The 20103-nt window shown below is 42.4% G+C and overlaps 1 protein-coding gene across 1 annotated transcript; it reads right to left on the minus strand.

The window, feature by feature from the left end:
* Window positions 1-953: 953 nt before the first annotated feature.
* Window positions 954-18288, minus strand: tmod2 (tropomodulin 2). The gene is made up of 10 exons (XM_069705728.1): window positions 18182-18288; window positions 11178-11396; window positions 10000-10156; window positions 5752-5874; window positions 5450-5524; window positions 5238-5368; window positions 5015-5122; window positions 4759-4902; window positions 3865-4009; window positions 954-3276 (listed from the first exon to the last, which is right to left on the minus strand). Exons 2-10 carry the CDS (start codon window positions 11301-11303, stop codon window positions 3245-3247), a joined length of 1041 nt encoding a protein of 346 aa, XP_069561829.1. The 5' UTR covers window positions 11304-11396; window positions 18182-18288; the 3' UTR covers window positions 954-3244.
* Window positions 18289-20103: the final 1815 nt, after the last annotated feature.

Below are 20103 nucleotides of genomic sequence, written 5' to 3' on the forward strand. Positions count from 1 at the left end.
GTGATTAACCGACATGACACAAACCTGCTGTTCTCGTTTGCTCTCCTCAGAGTGGAAACACTTGAGTCACTCCCCCCCCCTCCTCCCTCCCCTCCCCTCCCCCTTCCCCCAGCCTCCCCCAGCTGGCCACAGTTCACTGCCAGCAGTGCAGAGTTTTCTCTGACAGCAGCTCACAGCAACACTCTGGCACAGGAAACCCAGAGAAGGATGGAGTCATATACATTACATCATCTCTCAGGCATGCGCAAACAACCTCAAAAACTGGATCTGGAACTTATTAAAAGGTGTACACCACACAGAGATTCTCCCAAACTAAAAGGCCTGTCGGTGCTTAAGAATAGGGCACTATTTGAACTTGAGTTTTGACATGTCAGCTTTAAATCTACAATTCAGTAGTTACACAAGAGTTTTGCACATTTACTAGTGGCATGATTCTTTGAGGAGGAAATGGGATGGCATTTACCAAAGTACCAACACCCATATGATCACCTCCAACCCACAACTGCTTCTTCATTGGTCTTTCCCTGTGTACTCTTATGTTTCGCACTGATGGTGTTGTACATCTCCTTTTTACCTTGCACATCTTTATTGCTTAATAATTACAATGCCAATGTAAAAGACTAGAATAATTATGAGAGCAATGTTGACATTTTTCTCTGGTGGGGTTAGCAGAAGTAAATATTTTATTTTCCATTCTTTGTGATCCCGTAGAAATCCCACCTTTAAACTGTGTGTATCTGGAGAGCAGTATCAGGAGCTCACTGTTCAACCTGCTGCCGTTTTAATCAGGAGCTGAATACAAGGAACCTATTATTAAATTTGGTCCAAAATGTCATGCTAAGAGATTTAATATATATATATATATATATTTGAGCTTACTTGGAAAACATGTAGTCCATATTATTATTTTAAGGAGCAGGTTGATTAGGAAAAAAAGACTAAATGCAAAAAAGGGCAGAGTATGTAAAAACATTTATTGTTGAAGATGTTATGTATTCAGCAGTGTGTTTTACCAGTCTTGTGGTTTTATAATAATACATATTCCTTGTGTTAACACCTGGATTTTGATTTAAGGTACAAAAAAAATCTCAGCAGTGACATGTGGAGATTTTATGTGGCACACACATATCTGTGTGTGTGTGTGTGTGTGTGTGTGTGTGTGTGTGTGTGTGTGTGTGTGTGTGTGTGTGTGTGTGCGTGTGTGTGTGCAATTAGATTTTTTTGAGATGGCATTTTACAATGAATATACATATTATGAGTAACATAATATTAACCAGCCCAAGCAAAGAAGCAGATTTCGGTTTTAGCTGACCGCCCAGCAGAAACAGAGCGATGCAAAAACAAAATGTTTGAAAAAGAGATACTTGCAGATATGATCCTGGAAATATTATACGCATATAAAAACCCAAAGTACAACTCCTGTCCGAGGAATGTATGTGAGGCCGATGAAAGGAGATTTTTGGTCAACGGACACATGATGCTCACAAAGGACGACGACATGCCGGCATTAACCTGTTACACATAAACAGTATGTACATGTTTCAAGTAACTCCTGAATTAGTCCTGTTCTACCCATCTCAGAGAAAGTTAGTGTACCGAAGGAAGTTCAATTTAATGCAGACATAGCACGTCGTCATTTCTGACATAATGAACGACGTGCCACTGCTCAGAGCCAAATGAAAGTGTTTGTGTGAAGGAGGAGGAAAACCTTAATTTAGCACTTCTATCTGGGAGACGCAGTTCAAAGAAACAATTCACAAGCAGTCACAACCTAAGAAGTAACTTTCACACAACCTGTTTGCCAACTCTTTCTCACGTCTCAGTGTTCTTCGTGAACATTTCGCAATGACCAGCCCACAGAAAAGAAAAGACATATACAGTGGCATGGTAGGATCTACAAATGTCAAGATAATCGTTAACCGGGGGACTCCTTTCTCAGATCTGTGCTCTGGAAACCTGAACCAATAACCATTAAGTCCAATATTGATACTTTAAGCAGTGCATGTGTTGGTCTTTGGCGTGGTTAAGCATCAGAAGAAACCCAGTGAGTTGAGCAGACATTTGCACCATCTGTAAGAGCAGATTGAAGACTTTTCTGTCTGGCTCGAAATCTTTTTTTCCTTTTACAGTAAATTCCCATTTTTATTTAATCCAAAATATAAAGCCCTGGTTATAATTCATGTCAAAAAATAATAGTAATCATAATAACCAAGATGAGAATTTGAACCGTATCAAAACAAGACCTTTAGTTAGAATAAAATAGTAAAGCAACTTTGAAAATAATCTGCACTGATAATTACAGTATGTATTTTACAACAGTATGGGGGCGTCTTCAGCACACTTTGCAGTCGTCTCGTCTGTCGGCTGACGACAGCGCAACACCAGCACTAACTAAGGAACCTCTTGCACACACGAGTCCAACAGTCTAGCTGGCTTTACAAGGCAACTCCAGTAAACAACACCTACAAATAAAAGCACTCTGCTCATGCGATGTACAACATTTGGGAATGACATCAGAGCCCAAGAGTCATCCCTGCACCGTGCTGCTGGTTCTTACAACTCACCAGACAGCCGTGCAGTCTGAAGAGGCTTGCGGGCATGACTAAGCCCCAACCATTCTGTCCCCTGCAGCCCGGCCGGAATGACATCACTTTCTGAAGCGAAAGTCAAGGCAGATGCAAACATCAACTTCAGAGCTATCACCATCTTTCTAATGACAACTACAGCCGGTACGATACAGGAATTCAACATGGAGCTTTGACCTTATTTGCAAACTATGAGAACAGAGGATCGAGGGGTTTCATACTATTAGTTACCGTTTCCACAAAGCCGTTATTGTTGTTTGTTACATTGTAAATGTTCATGATTAGTTCACATGATTACAGCATTGTATAAAAGAAAAAAAAAAAAGCAAGTAAAAAGTCAGGAGATAATATAAAGGCTAAAAAATAAAAAAAAAAAAAAAAGGAGCATCTGAAATGAAATGACTAAAAACTAACAAGATTTACACCTTCAATAACAACATAATAATAAACATAAGTTTGAACGTGTATGGGGAGCGGGCGTATTCCAGTTATTTCCCTTCTTCTCAGATGTATGTTCTGGTTGAGCGCGCCTTGCCCCACAGTTTGGCACAAGACTAAAGTTTCCACAGAGTGACATGAGACCGGGGCATTGGCTGAAATTATTCCACGCGATGAGATGAAAAAACAGGATTGGCTGGGAGACGGGTCGGCCTCCGTCCCTACAGGTCCCCTTCCACTCGCCTCCTGCGGACTAGAGAGGAAGAACAGGATGACAAAGAGCCAAAAAAAAAAAAGCACAACTGTAAACATGCGAGGCCACTTTCAACCTACACAGGCATGTTAGTTCATCCTGAAGACGCTACGCGAGTCGTCATGGGGTCAAAGTTTACACCCATTTCAACAGCGCGTGTCAGTGTGTACAGAAAACAACACGTGAGACGTCATCACTCTCAAAGACGTGACATCACACAATGTCAGTCTCCATACTGTTAATGCAGTGAATTCTCTATTCAAGCACTGTGAAAGAAGTCGCTGTTATGATTGATGCATTGACACACTTTGAGCCACACCCATGCATCAGACCTGTGCTACCGCAGCTCTGACAGGAGGAGGAGCTAAAAGAGAGAGCAGAGGTCGTCACTGTGGACTGAAGGACTGAAGAAGAAACTGAACAGATGTTTGAGCCAGTATGTCACGACAATTTAGCAGGACTTTATCAGGACGCTCCCTTATAAACTGTAGATACCGGGTGGAAGGTCATAGATGACGCAATAACTCGGCTTTTACAAGTTGAAACAAACCTCAAATTGTTGTGTGTGTGTGTGTGTGTGTTTCATACCCAGGTCGTTGTTCTTGGTGATCGCTGCCGCTGCTCTGGATCGAGGTCCTTGCTGGTTGAAGTGGTAGCCAAACTTCACTATGCTGTTGTTCTCCTCCAGCATTTTAGCGATCTCCATCTCGACGGTCGTACCCAGCTGCTGCCTCTGAAGTACACACACACACACACACACACACACACACACACACACACATACAGAGATCAGCATCATCAGAGTCGGAATGTCACTTTGGTCTATGGCAGAAAAGAAAAAGACTCCGACCTGGAACACACAATAATGTTTTTAACAAGTGCAAGTGAATTACGTACTTTATCACGGAACAGGTTGAATTCGAACAAAAAGCGTGACAAAATGTATTGTATATTAAAACAAGATCATTTTGTGTGAAAAAAACCTGCAGTTAGAGACATGAGAGAGGCGACATCGAGTCTGGCCTGCAGGTCGTTCCAACTATTCCAGCTGCTGGAGAAGTCTTTAACCAATCTACAGTGACCAACATACGATATATGTAGTTGGCTCGAGCTCACCGAGCTGGAAACAGCAGAGACTCTCCGCAGAGTGAGCAGAGAGCAACAACATGTCGGTAATGACCAACGCAGACTCACTTGCTCCGGCTTCAACGCTCCGATATCTGCTGGCATTCCTGCAACTGTTTGTATCTGTTCCTCAAGGTCTACCACCATTGTTTGAACAACATTTCGAAACAAATGGCAGACTTGAATGCCATCGCTTTTAGCAATCCCCACTGGTTACTGATTGAACAAACCAGACTCTAATCACAGCAAAGACTGCTCTGTGGAGCCAGGCTAGCATGAAGCCGCTCTATTTTAAAAGTTTCTGACAAGTGAAAAGTGAGAATTGCAAAGAGACACTCTCGATCATTGTAAGCGTACCTGGTTGTCTATCTTGATCTCGGTGAGCGTGTCATTGTCCCGCAAGGCATCAACCAAAGCCTGCACCCCCACCCCGGTGATGAAGTTGGTCTCCAAGTTCAAACTTTGCAACGTCTTGTTCTCCCGCAGCATGTCACCGAACACCTGGACGGAAGAACAGAAAGGAGGAGGAAATAGAGCAAAGACGTTAAGGGGTTGCAGAGTGTCAACAGAGCAGTTCAAAGCCCACAAACCAAAGCACAGCGCTCCCTCTCACCACAGCTATTGGGTCGTTACTACGTGTCGCTGCCAGGCTGAACTTCTTGACGTGCGTGTTCTTCTCCATGGCTTTGGCGAAGTCCTTCAGCGTGGGGATGGGAATGTTCTGAGAAACCAACAAGGACACGCTGCAGTTAGTCCGACGGGCTCACACACACACACACACACACACACACACACACACACACACACACACACTGAAAACTTGTGTCTCCGTGTACCTTAATGTTGTTGAGGTTGACCTCCGTTAAGGAGCCGTCGTTGCTTTTTATCCTCTGCAGAGTCTCTTCAACATTAGTGGGATTGGGAGGCTCATCAAACACGGGGTTCATCTTCTCCCCTTTGATCACATCTAGAAAAGACACACATCCGGACGTCAAGATCAGGAATCCTTCAGGGACTTTTAAATGAACAAAAGTGAAATTGCACTCACTGTTGTAAGCGTCTTTACTTCCAGTCCCGTCGTACGTCTGAGTGCTGGTGACCAGCGTGTGAACACCCAGGATCGCTGCGGACAAAAGCCAATCATACACTCAGCAGCTGTGGGGAGGAATCAGTGTGCACGCATGTGTTCTCCAGAGTAAATAAAGGTAAACAAATCGAGACGGCACAGAAGACAAATGGCTTTATTCTGCTCAATGGGCCTTTTTATTTCTCCCCATCAACGCACGGGGAAACACCGACGGTGAGGAGCTTGTGTTTAGCTTGTGTTGAGGCCGACTTATTCATTCTTACCTGCTAGATCGCACAATTCCGTGTCTGTGGCGCTGGACAGAGCTTCCTCTAATTCTGGATCGAGGGTCGTGACTTCCTCCTGGCACGCTTCTATTGGTTTCTGCTTGGGAACAAACACTTTACCTATGAAGAAAGATAGAGCAGAAGAATTTCAGTCCAATACTAAACTTAAAAAGAGATAATTCATCCATCATATAAATTCTCTTCGCAACAATAAATTATCCTGACATGAACAAAGACAGAAGAAACAGGTCCACGCAGGCGATGTTACACAACCTCCCATTTCAAAAAATAAAAAGTCCAACTGTTGGTTAATGTGACTCGTTATTCTCCTAAACCCTTTCCTACTATCCTAGCTCATACACACACACACACACACACACGGAGTTTTGGAATTAACACCAACATTAATCGGGACGTGTCTCTCAATTCACAACCTCTTTTATTTGTTCTGGATCTTGTAATGGTCATCACTTTCTCTTTCGCTTTACTGTTACATTCAAAGTCATTTCTACACTGTGTCGCACCCAAATCCTGTTTTTTCTTGCAATACATAAAATATCAGAGATAAAGTTAGAAAATCTTATTTTCAATATGAACTTTTACTATTTTTAGTCGGTGCTGAAAAATCCAAATAACATCAACTGTGACTGAACTTTGTTGATATATCAAATTGACTGAAATTCTTCTTTCGGCCGGCTTATACTAACAGTAGTGACTCTGATGAGGAGGTGAAGTGTGAACAGAAATGTGCTCTTTAAATAAGTCTGGGCCTCCTGCTATTTTACACAACATTCCCCAGCCATCGGCAGTTCAAGACTGGCTGAACTCAGTCCAGCCACGACTGTCTTGACAACTACAGTGTTGCCATGGTAACCTATCGAAGGCAAGAAAGCGCAAAGGAAGTCATGGAACAATGACTTGAGTCTAATCTAAACTGCACTGCTTGGGCAACAAGCACTTGGACTGGACAAAGAGCCCATACACTGGGCGCCATTTGCTGCTCCTCTCCTCAATCCAAACACCCCGAGAACAGGCCCTCCCTCTCTTCCCTCCTACAAAGTCAGTCAAGCCCCTCAAATTGTTGAAACTGGTCCCTAGTGGGGGGCTCTGGCACTTCCTGAGAGCCAGTGAACAGTAAATACAGTCATCAGGCAGCATCCTGCACCAGTCCCTCTGGAGCGACATTTAACCTGCCGGAAGCAACAAAGGACAAGAGACTGGCCAGCCTGAAGTCTTGTTATCCGTTATTAACCAGGTGAGGAAATTACATTGGGTTACGGCGTTGCACAACTTCTTTGGGTAAAACGGGCCAATAAAGTCTATAAAGCAGTGTCTGTCTGGAGCAGCAGAATCTGTGCAGACAGATTGACAACTCTGATATACAGGAGTTGGGTTTGGCAGCCCACCATGACGGTAACCATTAGTTTGCAAACTTCCCTTTTGAAGCCTCGAGAGTCTGGCATTTTGGCAGTTCCCATCTGGTTGTTTTTTCGTGGGGTGGATGTGACTGAGAATCTGTGGACACTATGGCCACCCACCTACACTGGAAACTTGAGGGCACCCCAGGCGTTTCAATCAAACAACACATACCTCTCTTTGAGGCTTGATGTCTCATTGATTATGGAATGGAATTTTTATTTTGACTATTTCATGAGAGAAGTGGACTCTTTTTGAATGAGCATCTATTGGAACCAGAGTTTTTTTTTGGTAGCCAGACCCCAGTGGCCCTCAGCCGTATTACACTTTACGGCACCTTCCCATCGGCTTTACTTTACATATCTGCAGACTACCTCCAGTTTTATATACAGCCTATTGCCTTGATATTTTGTGACATAAATATCACATCAGTTACACAGGGATGATTCCTGGCAAATGCTTCAACTATAAAAGGAATGCATAAGAAACCAGAATACTGGAGGCATGTGGTGCATCTTTGTGTTTTAAGTGGTACCGCCACCACACCCTCCACTCTAACCACAAAAAAAACAGTGTTTATCAGACTTTAATCAAAGTGAGCTTAAATGCTTTAAGTAATATTCTCCTGCTCTGACGCTCAGCTTTACTCCACTGAACATGCTGCAAATAATGTGCATCTCTCCAAATGCAATCAGAGATAATCAGCTTTAACCATCATCTCACCAGAACACAATGTGAACAACGCTGACAACCCCTGAAGGGGCAAGGGCGAACAAAAGGAATGAACAATAAAAAAAAATTAAAAAAAAAGATGGCTCATAGAAATATAATAAGAAAGACTGACACAATAACATTAATTGAAGTGTCTTCAATGGTTGCCGTGGCTTTTTAGCCATCTGTTTTCCTGGCAAATTATGTGCATTATTGAAACGAGAGAAACAAACACTCGTGACCACGTTATTTATCAACAGGGGGTGAGAATAACAAGAGGAAGAGAACCGGCTACATTCCACCGAACAACCACAGTAATGAGAGTTTTCCATGTTGTCATAGAACACACACACACACACACACACACACACACACACACACACACACACACACACACACACACACACACACACACACACACACACACACACACACACACACACACACACACACACACACACACACACACACACACAGTATAATGTCTAACAGGCCATGGTGAGGTCAGGGGAAGATGTCAGTTCCATATTTCCTCTGCAGTGAGGGAGTAACTTTGTCTGAAGGCCCCAACAAAAGGAATGTCTTCCTCTCGAAAATCATTTCTACACATTAAAGTTTCAACTCGACTCACTTTTTTTGTTTGTTTTTCTGCCATGTTGTCACGTTATAAAAATGATACCTAGGTCTTTTCTAAAAACATTACCAAAGGTATCTCTTAAAACTTGTTTGAACAGAACAGGTTTCTTTTGGGAGGTTATTTCAGTTTCTACAACAACATTAATCCCATCTGGTTCCCATTTTCTTCTGAGAAAATTCCTGCTACAAACATCCGTTGTGACAAAACTCAGTATGTTTCCCCCTCGAGCAGAGAACTGTGTGATATCAGAGGTTGGTGTGATGATCCATCCCACATTAAAAGCCTTGTGTTTTCACTCCTTCAATTTAAAAACTATAGGAATAGTTGCCTGCTAAAAGCCTGTTTACTGGATATAACTATGAGCGTTACATATAACCAGTTTGAATGATTGTAAAATTTAAGATTTTTTTCATGACATTGGGACATTATTGTGTCGTTAAGACATGAGACACAGATCTGCAGTTTTAAATCCTCGAACAGTGAGCAACACGGATATCTGTTGATGGATTTCAATCAATGAGCCAAGACAAACAAAAAAACAACTATCATAATTATTCCTTCCTATTCAAATAGGACCTTAGGCTTAGATTTGCATCGCTTCCTCCAGAAGAAAAAAAAAAACAACCCACAGCCGGAGCTTTAGCTTTGAGCAAATCAAGTCGTGATTCACTAATCTAATCTGGAAACAACCAATAAGCAAAAAAATAAAATAAAAAATATCCTGAGTTTCAAGACATTAAATGCTAAACTTGCCTCCTCTTTTGACACTCCTTGCCTCCGATCCCCTGTTGCAAACACACACCTCCCCCACACTGCTGTATGTTGCATAACAGCAGACATGCATTAATAATGCCAGCATAGCCAGCAGAGCAGTAATTACTGCTGTGTCTGTACCTTTGGTTCTCACACAGGCGCATCGGGAGTCTCCTTCCCCTGAGAAACACACTCCTAACATGCGATAGCACCGTGCTACTGGTGTTACTAATGACAATAGAGCAGTGTACACAAAATACACCATCACAGGTGGAATCTGCTGAGTTTCTTTGTGATTATGTTGAACTACAAAACGTGAATATTGTGGCTTTTCCCACCTTCTTCTACCAATAAGCATTGTGGTTTACCACAAAAATGTAGTAAAAGTCACGTCAGACGAGGGGTGTGCCGTGCTGTATTGTTCATCATAATATTGGTGCAACTTTACTATAATGAAAACAAAAATCTTGTCGTGATCATGACAATATTCCCACTTGTTGATGTAATGGTGTCATAACTGGTGTCTTAACATTCGCTCAGCAGCAACAACAAGCACGGTTGAAAGCAGCTCCACAGCGGGGAGTGACTTGTTCAGTGTGGAAGTGGTTTGGTTACAAACACGACGGTAATATGGTCGTTTTTACTGAATATTTGAAGGCAAACTGTTTTTGCATTTGAGCTCGGTCTGGTCTTCTATTGGAGACTGCTGTCGAACAACAGAAACACACCTTTTCTCTCTCCAGTGAAGGGCACTATATCATCTCTGTCCTTGTACTCCATGGCTTCCTTCTCCAGGTATTTGAGCAGACCATCCCTGTTGAACGGTCCTGTAGCTTCCTTCTCCGTATGGTCCTTCTGACGTAAGCCTGCCGGGAGCAGAGCATTCTGAGGAGAGAGGAGAGAAGGAGTCACATTAGACCTGTCAAATGATGGAGACTCCAATACAAACACTACAGTCTTGAAGTCTGCCATCTATATGCTATTACTGCTGCTGAATCAGGCTTTTAAGCTCTAAATGGATCTATGACTTCTGCAAAAATATCTATTTATGCAATCATGTGAATATTTCTGAAACACGACAATGAAAATATACAGGCATACAATGTTTCATTGTGCCAGCACAGTGCTGTTCACTCAGGCCCCACATCATCATCAGAGTATGTATTTGAGGATACTTTCATCACTATGGCATCACATTTCTTTGAGCATGCTGCTCTGCTTTTATCTTCAGGTGTGCGTGGTAGTCAGATGTAGGATTACGAGAGCCTCGTGGGAAATAAACATGAATTACAAGCTCCTCAAAACAAGAAGTAAATATTCTGTGAACCAGTTTAACTTTATACATGGCTTAAAGGATAAAGACATAAAAATGAACAAGGATGTGTGGAAATCTAGCAAGGGTGGTCGAGCCAGCCTGTGCACACTGCTGCTATTTAAACCAAATGCAGTGGCTCTTTTTGAGTGCACACTTTGTCTATTTGCTGACATGAGATTGAGAAATTAATATTTTTCCCCTGCGGCTGACTGTTTCCTGTCAGCTTTGTGCGGTCACTATGTGGGGTGATTAGTCTCACTCGGTTTAGATGGAAGATAAATAAAACTTCCAAGGGGGCTTGGGAAGCATTTCATTATACTGTACAGCTCGACTCGCAAATAAACACACAAACATTTGGCAGCCTGAGAGCCGCTGCAGCTTTAACTTATTTTCCATAACTAAAGAGTTGTGTTGATTATGATTGTAAACAATTTGTTAAAGGGTTTTTAAGGGTATATATATATATATATATATAAATAATATGCTTTATTTTCTGAATTTATATTTATTTTTTCAATAAATCCCTTTGCCACAACAACTTCCTCCCACTAAGGAGCCCTGGAGCTCCTCCAACCCTCACCGAGCCCTGACCTCAGGGTCCATCTCCTCGAGGGCCGTCTCCAGCTGTTTGAGCTCCTCCGCCGACAGTTTGTTGAGGATTTCATCTTCATCGAGATCCTTGTACTTGTCCAGATCCTTCTTGTATGACAACGCCATGGTGCCAGCTATAGCTTGCTTAGCAACACTGAACAGCAGACCACAGCCACACTGCTACTCCTCGGGTTTACTGCTCCAGACCAGAGAGGCTACCTGAAAACAAACACACACACACACACACACACACACACACACACACACACACACACACACACACACACACACACACACACACACACACACACACACACACACACACACACACACACACACACACACACACAACGTCATGATTAGAGATGGTGCCGAAAATTCCTTTTAAGTTGGACGACTCAAACAATGAAAGAAAACTGTACGGAGCTCAAAACTGTTTGTCTCATCCCTGTGAAACAATAGTTGATCACAGCTGTGATGCAATGATGCAACACACACACACACACACAGCTGGAACAAAGAAAGAACTTTCTCATGGTCAGACATATTATCTGACCACTCCCACCTCTTTTTGTGCAAGTTTAAAACACATTATCAAGAAGGAAAAAAAAAAGCGTCTTTCTCTAATGGTTGTGGAAAGTTTTAAGTATATTTTTCTTTCGGGACTAAATAAGATTAAATAAAGCTCAGATAAGTGAATGAACGTATCCTGTCAAACAAAATGAAGAGGCTGTAGCCATCATCTCCCTCTCCCACGCCACGGTCCCAACACACAGTGACCTCATCGTTTCCAGATTCCCCGCAGGACTCCACAGATGGTTTTTATTCTAATCACTCATGCACACTTCACTGTACACATTTAAACTTGTATTGTCCCAAAGAGCTGCCTCATGCTGCAGTCAAAAAAGTTATTTTGCAAGGGGGAAAATCACCCTGTTTTTGTGTATGTGGAAAATTGGGGACACTTGAATGCACTGGTAGTTTAGCAGCAATTGAGCTGAGGAATGTTGCTGCAGTTGCTACCTCGTGGAAATGCAACATCACATCCCCCACTGGTTTGTGAACTGCTGTTTTGAAGCCTGGAATCTGGCTTTTTGGTCTCCATCTTGTCTTTTTTGGATCCAGAAGTGACCATATGTGGACGAGCTGGGGAGGAGCGAGGTGTGGATCTGACTGAAAACCTGCAGACACTATGCCCCGCCCACCTATACCAGAAACCGGACCACACCCCAGGCATGTCAATCAAACCATGTGTGCCCCCAAACATACCTCTTTTTTGAGGCGTATTGAATTAATTATGAAATTATTTTCAGAAGAACCACCAGCAAACTGATCAGAAGAGAGTATTTAACTAATGACACCACTTGTGGAAAAAAAGTTTACCGACTTTTTTATGTCTTGAGAAGTTGACACTTTATGAATGGTAGTCTATTAAAGCCAGGTTTTTTTGGAGCCAGCCCCAAGTGGCCCCTCAGTGGTATTGCACTTTAATGCCCTTGCACAATGACTTCACTTCTTAGAACCCAAAGTTTACATCCATTTCTACATACATATGTCTATGTTTGCTCCCTTTACATTTCCTAGACTGCAAGGAAAATCACCAACTCACCTCATATATGTCAGCTGTAAAACACCGCACCATTCCTAACAGCAGAAAAAAATACTCAACTATGTATTCAGCCAAGGATTCTTTAAACTTCTCGGGCCATTTCCATGGAGCCGCCTGACTTGAGTCGTCCAGTCCAGAAAATTCCTTGAGCAGTCTTACTCTGTGTCTCTCTCACACTGTTTAGCTGCTGGTCTCTACAACGCAGCCTCTGTCCAGGCCTAATTCTTCCCCTCACCTCCTCCATCAGTCCACTCCAACAACACACATTTACTTCTTAAACTGATTAGCAGAGTCAGCAGGGGCATCGGCAAGGCCGAGTGACAGCAGGGATGACTTTGATGAAAAACAGAATGATCTAGAATAACAATGTCACCCTGATGTTTTACTGTGCCGGAGTTTCATCAGACACCGGAAAACAGAGTCAGTACAATCTAGCGCTCCTACTGCAGGATATTATCGCTGCCAACAGTGAGGAAGGAAATTTGCTATTTCACCATGAACTTGAGCAGAGAGCGCGCATCAAAATTTGTGTCAAACTCGGGGAAATCGGCAAAGGCGGTTCATGAAATGCTTCAGAGAGCCGACGGCAATCAAGTAATGAGCCTGGAGAGGTGTTTTGAGTGTCATTCACGTTTCAGGGGAGCAGAACGTGACTATCCGAGACCGAAGGAGGCACATCGCGTCAGGAGCGACACCAGGTGGGATTTGCTTTTGTGAACTTGTCCCCTCGGGTCCGACTGCTCTACTGGGATGGTCTGAGGCGCGTGAGGGGAAAACATTCGGTGCAAACAACCTGAACTGTACTGCGATGGTACTTTGGTTCTCAAACATGACGCCCGCTCACAGCAGGTTAAAGAAAACAAAAAAAAAACACACGTTTCTCACTTGCATCAACACAATTGTTGCTCCTGACCACTCCTACTCCTGTGACTTCAACCTATTCCCCAAAAATTGATCAAAAAAGGCGAGCACCTTGCAGGGCAGCTCTGTCGCCATTGGTGCGTGTGAATGGGTGGTTGGTTGGAAACAGTGTAAAGTGTAACTATATTAGTGCAGACCATTTTGCCACTTACCTCGTAAACTACAAAATAAAGGCGTATAGAAGAAAATCCTTACAATTGAATAAGTTGAAAACAGCATTTCAGCATCGGAGCTATGTTTAGAAATATCCCATGTATCCCAACTTGTATGAACATCCTTATCTGTGCTGCAAACACAACAGCGGTCAGCTGGGCTCAGTGTGCTGTGGTCATGAAACAGCAGCTCAATCTGTTTCTCATGATATCGTCACAAGCTTGTTTCTGGAAAGAAGAGTTTTGTTCACCAATACTGAGATGTAAAAAAAAAACCACAACGGGTATATTCTAACTTTACAGCTCGCCGAGTTTCCATAATCTAGAAACATGTTTGAAATGGAAGACTGCGAAAAAGCCGCACGTCCAAACTGAACTCTTCTCATTCAATTTTACACAAGTTAAATCCCTGCTAGCGGATGAGAGCATATAGAAATATTGGTCTGGCACCATATCAAGTATCATATCAAGTATGATCCGTCACCCCAGACCAGTTCTAAGAAGAGCAGACGGCAATGATGTGGCATTTCTGGCCACGGAGACGATACGGCCTGGGATGAACAGAAGTCACACACGTGCACAAACACGCACACATATGTAATGCTCTTATGGCAAGATCAGCTCAAAATAACACCATTTACCACACTATCCAACTTTCTCTCATTTTCCACTTCACGGACACATATCATTCACGGTTAAAACGACAGCGACGGTCCAGGCCGAGGTCCAGCACTCTGTGGAGTGCGTGCGCCGACAGAAGCGTAATGGAGCATGCAGACGCGGATAATGATGGCAATGGGTGGGCTCAGGCCGAGATGGAGACACTGAGAGGATCCATTAGTCCAATCTGATTGATTCCTTTCTCCCTCTCTGCTCCGCTAATCCTCCAAGAACACAACAGATGGCTCAGAGCCAATAATACTGCAAACCTGCCACCTTCAGCTTTCTTGCACCGACCTGCACACTGACCCCACTTGACCGATATAACCGTTTTTATTCACTTTACAGGGTTGATTTTGAGCTCTTTCCCCCCCCAGACTGCAAATAAACCATCTGAAATGACAAGCAAAACTATACGATTTGTGACAACTTTTAAAAAGTTAAACCAAGTTGTATTCTTGAGGTTGTGCATAACCTCAAAAATCATTTTTGAATGCTGAGCACTCTCTGACTGGTGGGTCACAAAAATGACACTAAATTATAAAAATCACACTGTGGCTTCTTTCATGAACCCAGAAATGACAAAATTCTTCTAGAAATTAAGTTCTAGAAAAGCAGAGAGTAAAAAGTAAGATATCTGTCTGTACCTTTGCCACCACTTGGGCTGTTACAATAACTCAATGCTGTACATTTTATGCCACTATTATAGTTAATGTTAGTTTCATGATAAACATTCACCTTATGAAGGGAAAAAAAAAAAAAAAAGCTATTTATTGGCGGTGGTGTTTGGCTTTGCAACTCAATCTATGACAGAAAATATATGTTTGTTAAGCATCTTTAAACCATACCAGAGAAAGGGGCGCAACAAGATGACATCATTAAAAGAGCGCCAGTCAAACCTCAAACATCGGATAGCTACGTAGAAAAGGTGGTGGAAATATGAGTTCTGTTAGTTTTTTTTCGAGCTTATTTTGTTTAGATGAATGTGAAAGATTTTAACGCGTACACAAACGGTTATCCCACATAATCACAATCAGGCGATTATGACAGGCAGACCCATCAATACCTGCAATAGGAAATGTATGAACATGGTTCATGGTGAGGCTCCATCTTCTTTCACAAAGTGATGGTGTCTGATATTATAGGGTTTTCTCTACAATCTTATGATTCTTATGCTACGGTGCAGCGCCCGAGCCATTTTGGTTGTGACCTAAGACTCCCCAATGAATTTTAAATCATTGTGTACACCATCAAAACTACGTAATTGACTTTCCAAAGATCTAATAGATGGAGTTGTTCCCCGAGTCTACTTCTCCAGCAAGTTTTGTTTTGATCTAGCTCTTTCAAATTTCTGGAAAAAAAAATGTATATGGTAAAAATAATATCGTGGGATTTCCCATTTTTAATTGAAAAATGTAACAACATTGTATGTGAGGACTTCCACCAAATACATGCACCGAAGTCTTCCACAAACTGGGGAAAAGCACTGCATCACACCACATACTTAATATGATGTGATGTTAGACGCCATCTCAGATATCACTGGTTTATATTACATAACTCTTAGAAGCTAAAAAAAAAAAAACCCACAAAAAAAACCCTGCATTGTCAAGTATAAATCTTGCAAGAAATATCCAGGTTGCTAGAGCTATTTAGATCCCAGAGGTATGCGTTGGAGGAATAGTAATTTGCAGCTCAGAGATGAACAGGAAGCACCGGCACTGCCTGGTTTTACATTATTACAGAACACCGGCCCAATAAAGCACAAAAAGACTATAGTTAGAACGACCCAGTTCTGCTACCCACGGGACAAACCTCAATACGGCCTCCTCCCACCTCCCGTTTTTATTCTCTTTTATTCTCACCACCCTGTTGTTACTCTCGTCTCCCTGATGGTTTTCATGTTCAGCGGCTCCTGAGGTGCGTGGAAGTGTTAGAAATGATAGAAAACAGATGGAGGGAGACAGAGATAGCGACGGAAGGCCTGATCACGCTAACACCGAGGTATTTTCACCGCAGCGCGTGAAAACGGAAAAACAATAAAGATAGCGTTGGTGTCAGGAGAATAAAATGTTTAAATAGTTATGGTAAACTGACCCAAGAAGACCTGGTGTCGGACAGTGGAGGGAGAGCTGAAGATGCTGCACCATTACCTCTGACTATAAACACACTAACCCAAAACAGACGGGAGGGGCCAACCTGTTGTTGCTGCAGCACATGCCTGCAGGTTACAAAAGGCTGTAAGTAAATAGCTATGATCCGCATGTTTAACTTTGTGTCGATGCAAAACTGCTCTCCTTCGTACTCTTGTACAGACTTGGCAAGGCCCAGACAGGAAGTAGGGTGTTTCTCCAACAAACACACACGATTTGTATATTTCCCTGTCCTTAGCGCACACTCCAGACACACACTAGATTATTATAAAACGAGGACCGATTTCAAGGAGTGCTCTGCCCCTCGAGCTCAGCAGGATCTCACAGGGAGCCACTGTGTAAATAAAACAGGCTCAACAGAACTTTGTCTTTGCAAAAACAAACAAACGCCACCGTTCATGAGTGTGGCTCCTCTCAGGTGAGAGTTCAACAAAAGGCTGTTTATCTGCATCTGCAGTACTGTCCTGCAGAAGGTGTATGCAGTGTCACCAAAAGGGCCGTGTCAGCAGTCAACACTACTAATCATAAGAGGGGGGGGGACGACGACGACGACACAGTTCACTAAGCAGACGTCGTCCTTAAGACGTGGACCACACCCTGTGGTTCTCCACCGAGGCCTGCTGGTCCAAACTACCTTTGTGAACACACACACACACACACACACACACACACACACACACAGAAACACAAAAAGCCTCACATCAGGTCTTAAACCAGGAGTGTGTCAGTACACTCTCTGTCACAGGCACAATGGCCTTCATTAACAAGTTGTACAGGCTTTCTCTCACCCTGCACGCTGGTGAGTCATCCCACCAAAACTATGTCCTTAAACATACTGAAACTCCTGTTTTCAAAACATGGGGGGGGGGGGGGGGGAGGTGGTGAGGAGGAGGAGGAGGAGAAGGAGGAGGTGGTGGTGGTGGTGGTGGTGGTGGGGGATTCACGGCCCGTCTGTGAAATGTATTGTCTGGCTGACAGGGATGGGCAGCTTAGATTAAATCAGCCCCTGCACTCCACAACAACACTCATGGAAAAAAAATGAAGCAATAACCATGATCCCAGACTAATCACAGGATGCTCTGTACTGCTATATAATGACATATATCATCGCGCACTACTAATTTTAATATACATTAAGCGCTTTTACTTTGGTGGTTACACTTCGTCTGCTGTGCGGAACCGCGTCGGCTAACCGGTTCTTTGACATGTGTGTACGATTATCACGCTGCCCGTCAACAACGTCGCTTGTGCTCCCCCACATACACTAAGGCGGTAAGTTAAAAGCCAGACGAAACCCGTTTCGGGGACGCGTCGTCCGGTAAACGTCGCTGCACCGGTCGGGTGGAGTAAAAGTGGCACCATAACGGTGAGGCGTTGAAGCTAGCGAAGCTAACCGCTGCAGTTGACTGAAGTCGCTTAAACCCACACACAGCTATAAAGTGACAGGAAGTAGAAACGACTGGCCGCGACGTAGGAATTTAAAACTCCGCAGAGTTTCTAGGTTCTTACCTGGAGCTAAAGGGACCTGGCTAAAGAATCTCCAAATGACACCAGTCTTCCCTCAATGAATGCGATGTCTTTCTGGGCTTGATTTCTCACTCGGTCCAAGGGCGGTAACACAGGAAAAGGGAAACCGAGGCGCTCTCTGAGTGACGTCTGGTTGAACCAATAGGAGTAGAGTATGCCTGACGTGAACCAATGGCATTAATTATCCGTCCCTTTTAGCTACTGAAACCAATCAGATGAGAGATAGTAAAGACTAAACTAAAATAAAATAAAAAAAATAAAATAAAATAAAATTAAATTAAAAAAAAAAATTTTAAAAAATAAATAAAATAAATAATAAAATAAATAAATAATAAAAAACAAATAAACCTTGTTTGAACATCCTTTGAATTGTGACAAAAAGAAATCTGTGGCCAACCAAAAAAAATATATGACTAGTTATTTAGGCCAAAAGTTCAGCTTTGAATGATTGCTTCACCACTACTCATTATAATAATTATGTATGACATCTCCTCAATGAGTGAGTAAACTACTTCTGCTTCTGCTTCTGTTTGAGACCATAAGAAGCAGCGGAAAGCCACAGAAAAAGCTTGTAAGAAGATATTTAACCTTTTTTTCATCAAACTACCCACCACTCCAGTGTCATCTGCTGAAATGGTTGCTAATTAAATCTTACATTTTAGTTTTGATGACAAAAAGCCAAAGGCCTATTTATACTAGAGTGATAAGTAATGTAAATGTAATTTATACTGTATAGCCCCAAATCACTGGTTTGGCTCAGGGGATTTTGCAATCTGCACAACATTCAACAACATTTATCTTCAGTCTACAGATTTCAATGAGGAAGAACTGACCAAAAAGACTGACTTCATTCACACAAAAGACAAAAACTCAAATACAGGTTGTCCAGTGTTATGTCTGTGGCTGCACCCAGAGTGAAGACTAACCCTAACCTTTTTCCACATATAAATCCTCTCCCCTTTTCATACAAGTACATCAATGTACATTGTGTTCACTAAAACCTTAACTTATCCATTAATTTTATAGATAAAAAAAGAGCTCGTCCTCCTTTTTTACTACACTGTGTTACACAATAGTGGGTATAGAATTTCATGTACCCTCTTGGTTCACACAATATGTGCTCTGTAAGAAGATGCCTCACCTGTAACACAGAAACTTTGTGAAGTGATGTGGGTGCGGCAACATACTAGCTTAGCTTATTTCTGAAACCAGATGAGTGATAGTAATCCTTTAGCTGATTACCATCTCTTATGTGAGAGGAAGACCACTTGGCTGCAGGTTTAAATGGTTTATCTTGGGTGTCAAAATTATCTCCATGGCTTTAGTCAACCTCTTTAATTTAACACAGTGCCTTCTACCTCAAAGAAGCATAGCACATCTAGAATAGGTGTTTTGTTGCACAGACTTTGTTAAAGAGAAAGGTGAGATTCCCTGTTTTAGTATCTGGCAAGTGAAACACCAATAAAGGGTCACAGCTGAAGTCAAATGGCTCCCAACATCCAGTCCAGTGCAAATGGTTAGAAACATACCAAGCAAAGACAGAAAGGTTGTTAAAATGGGCATTAGGACTTAATAACTAAAACATCCTGTAATGTTTCTGTAATGATAATAATAATAGGAAGAGGAAGAAGAAGAAGAAGAAGAAGAAGAAAAAAAAGAAGAATGATATACATAATATATATAATATTAATAACATTTTGTATATTAGAATGAATATATACAATTTAAAAAGAAATATAGAACTATATAAATAAAAAAAATAATTGGTCCAACTCACTTTAACACGGCCGCAGAGTTTATTGTGGTTTATACCGCCCCCTTGTGTCTGATAGAACTCGCTACATCAGCACGTCATCCTCAGTTTGACTCGGAAGTAAAAACCTTTCCTCAAAGCGCTGCTATCA

The sequence above is a fragment of the Brachyistius frenatus genome, unplaced genomic scaffold (assembly GCF_029030835.1).
Source record: "Brachyistius frenatus isolate BFR_SWC_R1_liver_20210118 unplaced genomic scaffold, ASM2903083v1 Contig_58, whole genome shotgun sequence".
Taxonomy (NCBI): domain Eukaryota; kingdom Metazoa; phylum Chordata; class Actinopteri; family Embiotocidae; genus Brachyistius; species Brachyistius frenatus.

Excerpts from the sequence above, each read along its gene's own strand:
- tmod2 (XM_069705728.1), bottom strand. The coding sequence starts at position 11,303 with ATGGCGTTGTCATACAAGAAGGATCTGGACAAGTACAAGGATCTCGAT. Across the intron at positions 10,157-11,177 it reads TCGAGGAGATGGACCCTGAG|AATGCTCTGCTCCCGGCAGG; the intron begins GTCAGGGCTCGG and ends CTCTCTCCTCAG. Across the intron at positions 3,277-3,864 it reads CACCAAGAACAACGACCTGG|TCCGCAGGAGGCGAGTGGAA; the intron begins GTATGAAACACA and ends CTTCCTCTCTAG.